The following is a 7297-nucleotide window of genomic DNA, read 5'->3' on the forward strand; positions in this document are numbered from 1 at the left end:
GGATGGCTGGAGCCACACCCCCTCAAATGCCCATGACCCTAGAGGCCGCCTCGTCTGGAGGGAGGCTCAGAGAGGTCACTGGCCTTGCTTGAGGTCAAGGCATAGAGAACCCTCACCATCATGCTAGCCGCACTTCTTCACTGCATGTGTTTACAGACCACTTACTATGTGCACACCCCATGCTAGGGTCTGGGACCCAGAGATGAATCAGAGGTCCCCATCCTCAAAGACATCAGGCTACCAGAGACCCCAGAGGCCACTCCAATGGCTTACTGCAACCAGAATGACTCTCTGGCCTCACTTAAATTGAAACACTGGGGTTCCCTCCTCCGGAAATAGACACTTGGGGGTCCCCTCCCCCATTTCTTGACCAGCCACCCCAACCAAAAGTGCCCAGGGGGAATCAAGCAGGAGTGGAAAAACCAACCGAGGAATGTGCCAGAAGGAATGGATTCGCTAAGAAAGGGGAAGGAAAAATAAAACCAAAACCATAATAAAAGAAGAAACAACGATGATGGTGATGATGATGAGAAAAACCATAATAAAAGAAAGAAAGACGCCTTCCAGAAAACTCCCAGTCTGGTTACCTACCTTCCACTCTTCAACTGCTAACTTAAAAGACTTTCTTACGAGGGAGGGAATGGCGGAGTGCTGAGCTACAAGGCCAGACCGAGCTCTGGGTGGGTCTCTGGCCGCGAGCGGGCGCGCAGCCCTGCTCCGGCCCCAGTGTGGGCACGCTGCAGTTCCGGGCTGGCGCCGACGAGGCAGGAAGGTGGGACGGTGTCTGGGGAGACCCACGGCTGAGTGGTCTGGCCTCCACCTACCCTTGAGTTCAGCCTAAGAAGCCCGCACTCCCCGGGGGGGATACGCCTGGCCCTGCGTCTCGGCTGCCAGATCTCTCGGGCCCCACCCGTCTTCGGGTGCGAAGTGGGGAGTCCCTTCTCCCCCACTCCCTGTCCTGGGCCGCCCCGGAGGTTCGGAGGTTCGCGTGGCTGGGCCAAAGCCGCTTTCTCGACGACCTTGGGACCTTGGAGGCCGCCTCCTTCACAATCCGGCCCAACCTGCGTGACTTGTCGGGAGGGTGCGGGGCAGTGTGGAGGCGCACACGGGGCGGGGTGTGTGTGTGTGTGTGGGGGGGCGTGGTTCCGGATGCCACGTTCCTGGGCAGGTGTGCCTCTCGGCAGCGGGGTGGAGAGTTTAGGGGACTGAATTTGGGCTCTGGACGGTCTGCACAGCCCAGAGCTGCTGGGGCACACGGGGCACAGGCTAGGGGGCACGCAGGGTGGGCCGTTTTTGTGAACCCGCTAGAGACCAGCGCGTACTCACCTTCGCGGCACCTGTGCCGGTCTCTCACGTGGCCACCCAAGCCACAGGACACCCTCACTGATCGCCTCACGCACAAACATTCCTGTGAGTTGCGGAGCGCTCGGCTGAGCCCCGGTGGGGCGGGGAGGAGGGGAGGGGGCCGGGGGGTGACGGTGGGGTGCTGTGTCTCCAAGTCCCCTGATCCCAGCGGCTCAGACACCCCGGCCCAAGTTGCTGTCACTCAGGACTGACCCGTGACGCCCTGTGTGCGCACGCCCGGGGGCGGGGGAGGCGGGGGCTTGAAGGTTTGAACACTGAGGCAGCTTCCGGAACAAGGCCTGGGGTGGCTACCCGGTGACTGACTGAGCAGGGGGAGGGGAGAAGAAGAAAGGAGGGGGGGTCACGGCGGGGGCCACTTGGGCCAGACTGAGCAGAGGAGAGGGAGCAGAGAGAGGAGGGGGAGGCAGGGAGGCGGCGGTCGGAGGGGCCTGCCTAGGCCCTGAGCTCAGAGCAGGCAGGGAGGGCGCGGCGGGGGCCACGGTGTGGCCCAGAGCCCGCTGCAGTGTTCTGGCCAAAAGGTGACTTTCTGTGACAGGGAGGCCAGGCGGGCACAGCGAAGAACTCCAGGAATTCGAGGGCCCTATGTTTTGGGGGTCCTGCGCTCCCCCCAGAACCTGGCATCAGCTCTGACTCCCCCAGGCCCCCGAGCCCCTGGCAATGGGGACCCAGTCTTGGGGGCAAGAAGGGCCATCTGGGGAGGTAGGATCGTCTCTGCATCCTCTGCTCTCTCGGAAGGATGGGGTGTGAGCTGTGACGGCGTCACAGACCCCTCCAAACACCTGTGAGATGGGCGCAACGTGGCCATTTCACTAACCCCAAATCCGGGAGAAGCAGAGGAGAGAGGAGGTGCCATCAGCGAAACCGGCCACGGCTGTACCCCAGGGAGATGGAGAAATTGGAGCCTGCGGGGCCCACGGGTGAGCCCCTCACTGCACTGGTGGGGGAACCGAGGCGCAGCGTGGATGCAAGCGCGCCCGAGGCGGAGGAGCGAAGCGGGACGGGCGGAGGCGCCCCCCACCCTTGCGCAGGCCCCGCCCGGGTCAGTGCGCAGGCGCCGGCCAGGTCCCCACCCCCGCAGGTCAGGGCGGGGTCCGCGAGACACCTACTGGACTGCAGCGTGCGCTGCCGCACCACCGAGGTGAAGGCGCCCAGGCCTTGCGGGGAGCGCGCTGCCAGGCGGAAGGCATATTCGGTGTTGGGCTTGAGATCGTCTACCACGAAGGCCGTGGCCGGGTCGAAGGTCCTCCCGACCTGGGGGCGGGGTGGGGAGAGAGACGGAGATGGAGAGAGACAGAGAGAAACCAGAGAGATACAGACACAGACCTCACAGAGTGATGGAAATGGAGAAGGAGAAAAGAGTGAGAGGTGGAAAAATTAGCAACGGACAGGGGCAAAGAGAAGGGGGGAAGAGAGACATTCCGGCACAGGCTCGGGGAGACAAGAGAGTCGCCCAGAGCGGGAGCCGGGGGCGAGCGCCAGCCCGCCTCCCCCCGCCAACCACCCCACGCACCTCTCTGCCGTGGTCGCCTTCCCGGAACAGGAGCTCATATTTGATGATGCTTTCCTGCCGCGGGGGGCTCCACGAGAGCCCGATGCTCGTCTCCGACTTGGCTTCGGCCCGGAAGTTCATGGGCTGGCCAGGCACTGCGGGGGAGGGGGCGAAGAGGACTGGCATTGGGGGGAGGCCTGGGAGGCATGGGCCCGCATAGGGTATCCAACCCACCAGGTTCCCATTCTCCCAAAAAGGGCCCCGTGAAGCTCAGCACCACCCTAAAAGGAAGGGCTTGTTAGGCTCTGGATGCTTCTGGAGTGTTCTCCGCTGTTCTTATTTCTCTTATTTTCCCAGGGACGCCCTACTGCCCCTCGTTGTCAGCTGCCCACCCCAATCCCCCCATCCTCTCTGCTGCCAGCGGGAAAACATTTTTAAAAATCCCGTTTTCAACGCACCCCAGCATCCTCCCCATTCCCCCAGTTAAACAGAAAACTGGTGGGGACCATAATTTGGAATGTGGATCTCCACCCTGTATCTGATTTACGGCAGCAGAGTTCCAAACCTCCTGTCCCTTTGCTTGGACAGCTGCCTGACTCTTCCTGGATTTGAGGTTCCAAAGCCTGAGTCCATAAGAAAAAGCCCAGAAACCTGCAGAGAGCTGGGGCCCCATGCACCTAAATGCTCCACACCCCTATCCCACGTCCTTCACCCCAGCAGGTGAGAGACCAGCTCACAGACTGTGGGTTAACACACTTTCTGTTATTTCAAAATGGGCGGCATGGATCCCTCCAGTGAGAGCAGCGAACAGGGGTTCTCAAACTCAGAGATGGATGGGAGCCGGGGCAGTTAACAGAGAAGAGGGAGGCGAACGGAAACCACACCCCTTTTCTCAGATGCAGCCGGCGGCGGCATCTATCTGGATGCCATCGGACGACCGATTGTAGCCCTATGGGCTTGCCAAATCGGATTTTCCAAGGGTAGCCAGAAATCTGGGTTTTCTAGGACAACCTCCCGCTTTGCAACGCTGGCGTGAAAATACTTTAAAGCACCATGCAGGCCAGATAAACCACGTGGTAGCTTCCAGGTAAGATGGGCCGGCTGCATGCTGGGAGACACATCACCGCATGGCCGCCTCCTTCCCTCTGGTGGGACAGCCCCGAAACCTGCTGCCCCACCGCCCCACGAAGCTGTGCTTCCCGCAGGCATCTCACCTCCCTGCTGTGTCTTGACCTGGATGGGGTCCGAGAGGGGCCCATCGCCTACGGAGGTGAAGGCCAGCACGCGCACGGTGTACGTCTCGTCCTCCAGCAGGCTGCCCACGGTGGTCAGCAGGCTGTCGTCCACGTTGTGCTTCTGCCAGTTGCCCACGGGGTGCTCGGGCTCCATGGTGTAGTAGACCCGGTAGCCCCGGATCAGGCCGTTGGGTTCCACGGGTTCCTCCCACTGAATGATCATGGTGGTGGCGCTGAGCATCCGGGCCTGCACGTTTCGGGGCGCGCTGGCAGGGGCCTGCTCGCCAGTGCGGGTGACCACCGACTCGCTGGGCGGACCCTGGCCGATGGAGTTGACAGCCGACACCCAGATCTCATACTCCGAGTTGGGGCTCAGGCCGCCGATGCTGTAACGCGTCGTGGTGATGTCCTCTTTGATCTGGTATGGCCCGTCCTGGCTCTTGGACTTATATTCGATGACGTAGTAGGACACGGGGTCTGGGTTGCCAGAGTCCCACGTGATGGTGATGCTGGTGGCTGTGTTCTCTGTCACCACAGGGGTCCCGGGGGCTTTGGGGAGAGCTGTGGGTGGGAGGCAAGGTCACACATCGGGCACGCTGGCTGCAGACCCCAAAGGCTGTGTGACTTTTAGTCACACAACTGCCCTCTCTGAGCCTTCATTTCCTTGGTGGCAACCATGGGCCTAACGACCCCTAGCCCACCATCTATAGCAGGTGTTGGCAAACTACAGACCAAGGGCTGGCACCTATTTTTGTAAATAAAGTTTTATCAGCCCACAGCCATGCTTATGTATCGCTGCTGGCTGCTTCTGTGCTATGATGGTAGAATTGAGTGGCTACAGCAGAGACTAGATGGCCCGTAAAGTTGAAAATTTTTACTTAAAAAAAAATTGGCTGTTTAAGAAACATATTCACTTCTGAAGGAAACAGTGGCGGCCCCTGGGCTACAGCTCTTCTCTGTGCTTTACTCTGCTTCACTCTGCTCAGCCACAGGGCCCTTCTGTCTGTTCACACTTCACACTTGCTGTTCCCTGCCCCTGGAATGCTCAGATGGCCAGATGGCTTAAGGCCACCCTCATCCCCCTGGCTAAAGGTGCCCTTGCCCAGTTCTTATCACTGCCTGATGGTACGTCATGACCAGGTTTGTATGTTGTCCCCACCAGCAGGGACCGAGGTTGGTTTACAGTGTGTCCCCAGCACCTGGATAAAATTGTGACTTTCTCTCCCACTTGTCCCAAGATCTCATATCACACAGGCCCCAGGAAGCATGCACCAGAAGAAGTTCAATCCCTCAGCAAAATGACCAACACACCAGCTGATGCTGACACTTTCTATGGCCCTAGGGCAGGGCTCGGCAACCTTTACCTGCAGAGGGCCACACGGTAAATCTTTTCAGCTTTGCAGACCACATGGCCTTTGCTGAGAATTACTCAGCTCTGTCACTGTAGCCCCAAAGCTGCCACAAGCCAGGTGTGAACAAATGGGCAGGTGTCAATAAAGCTTTATATATAAAAACAAGTGGAGGGCCGGATTCAGCCCATGGGCTGTAGTCTGCTGGCCCCTGTTACAAAGCTAGAAAAATTATTTGGGGGCACCCTCCTCTGAATCTCGCCACAAACTTGAGACATCAGGAGAATCTGTAATCCCTCCCCACCCCCCAATGCTCTATCTCTCTGAGTTTTGCACAGCCTGTTTCCCTTTTCAACTTTTAGTCTTTCCCTGACCTAGCTTTCCTGGGAGTTGGAACCTTTATTCTGCGGGTCTGAGTGGTGCTACATAGTCCCCATCACTGCTCTAATCAGTCTGCATCATAGCTGCCGGGCTACGTGTCATCTCCCACTTTGGACCGTGAGCCCAATAGAGCAAGACTGAGTCTCGTTCCCTGGGGCCAGGCCCAGAATAATTTGTCACCAATAAGTGTTTGTTGACTGTCCTCTTCACAGCCAGGAAGGACTGAATCCTGAAGAGTAACTCAGAGGTTTTCCACCCGTACCCCCCACCTACACATGAGGTCCGACCTGCCTCCCCCATGCCCCATGGCCCCTGCTTACATTTCACTGTGATCTGGGCCACGGCCTCGATGACGCCCAGGCTGGACATGGCCACGCACGTGTAGTTGGCAGAGTCCTTGACGTCTGTGAGTTCCAGCACGTTCCGGCCCACGGGCATGTCATCCTCAGGCGTCAGGTCCTCGGCCCCCTGCATCCACTTGACGTATGGCATGGGTGAGCCCACGGCCACACAGGTGATGTTCACGTTGCCACCTGGCATGATCTCGTGGCTCGTGGGCAAGATGGAGAACCGTGGAGCCACGCGGCGGACTGGGGGATGGGGTGGGTGGGAGATGTAGGGGTGGGGGAGGGGAGGGAGATGCAGGGGGTTGGGGGGATGGGGAGACGGAATGCAGGGGAGAAAAGAAAGAAAAGCAGGAAGAAAGAAAGAAGGAAGGAAAGAAAAAAGGAAAAAAAAAAGTGGAAAACAATTTAAATATAAACAGGGCCGTTTCCTTCCCCCCAGTTGAAATTTTTTCTTCCAAATGAAAGAAAATAACAAAAAAAAAAACAAATTAAAAAACCAAATTCCAACACAAAGAAACCAAAACTTCAAAGGAAGGTACTTCACAAACAATATAGAGAGAGATATATCGATATATAATAAAAGAGACATGAAGCATTATTCCATAGCAACAGGGTTTCAGAGACCAGAGTGGCTGGTCCACAGCACAGTTAGGAACACAAAAATTTATCAGCCGTTTCTCATCTTTTGCTGACAGACATGGCTTCGGGGAGCAGCCCCTCTGCCCGCTCTCCCAACTGGGGAGCTTCGGAAGATTCGGGCTGCAGGGGTCGGGGGGGGGCTCTGGGAAGGTTGGACGGGGCGGGGGGGGCGTGGGAGGTCATGGGAAGAGTTGGGACCAAGAGGCAGAGGGGACCAGGATGTCAGCCCCCCATCCTCACTCCCTCTGGTGACCCGGGGGCCCCGCCCACTTCCCCGGGGGGCCCTCAAGGAAAAGATGAGAAACTCTAATGAAATTTTTGTGGTTTTTTGGGTATAGAAACCCTTCTAAAAGCTTCTGTCGGATCTGACAAGTTTCCATTGATAGATGCAGCTCTCAGAATCACAAACAGCATGCAAAATAGGTTGGTTGAGAGAAAGAGAGAGAGAGACAGAGACCGAGAGACAGAGAGAGAGAGAAACAGACGAGGGAA

The 7297-nt window shown here is 57.9% G+C and overlaps 1 protein-coding gene across 1 annotated transcript in view; it reads right to left on the minus strand.

Moving 5' to 3' along the window:
* The window catches only part of PTPRS (protein tyrosine phosphatase receptor type S), a 121642-nt gene that overhangs the window by 27026 nt on the left and 87319 nt on the right, over positions 1–7297 (minus strand). Inside the window, exons 7-10 of the mRNA XM_082456943.1 lie at positions 6140–6409; positions 4069–4650; positions 2876–3009; positions 2472–2616 (exon numbers count right to left, since the gene is read on the minus strand). Coding sequence (XP_082313069.1) covers positions 2472–2616; positions 2876–3009; positions 4069–4650; positions 6140–6409 — 1131 coding nt within the window. The remainder of the gene's footprint in view (positions 1–2471; positions 2617–2875; positions 3010–4068; positions 4651–6139; positions 6410–7297) is intronic.

This window comes from Balaenoptera physalus, assembly GCF_965194825.1.
Source record: "Balaenoptera physalus genome assembly, chromosome: 3".
In the NCBI taxonomy this organism is placed as follows: Eukaryota; Metazoa; Chordata; class Mammalia; order Artiodactyla; family Balaenopteridae; genus Balaenoptera; species Balaenoptera physalus.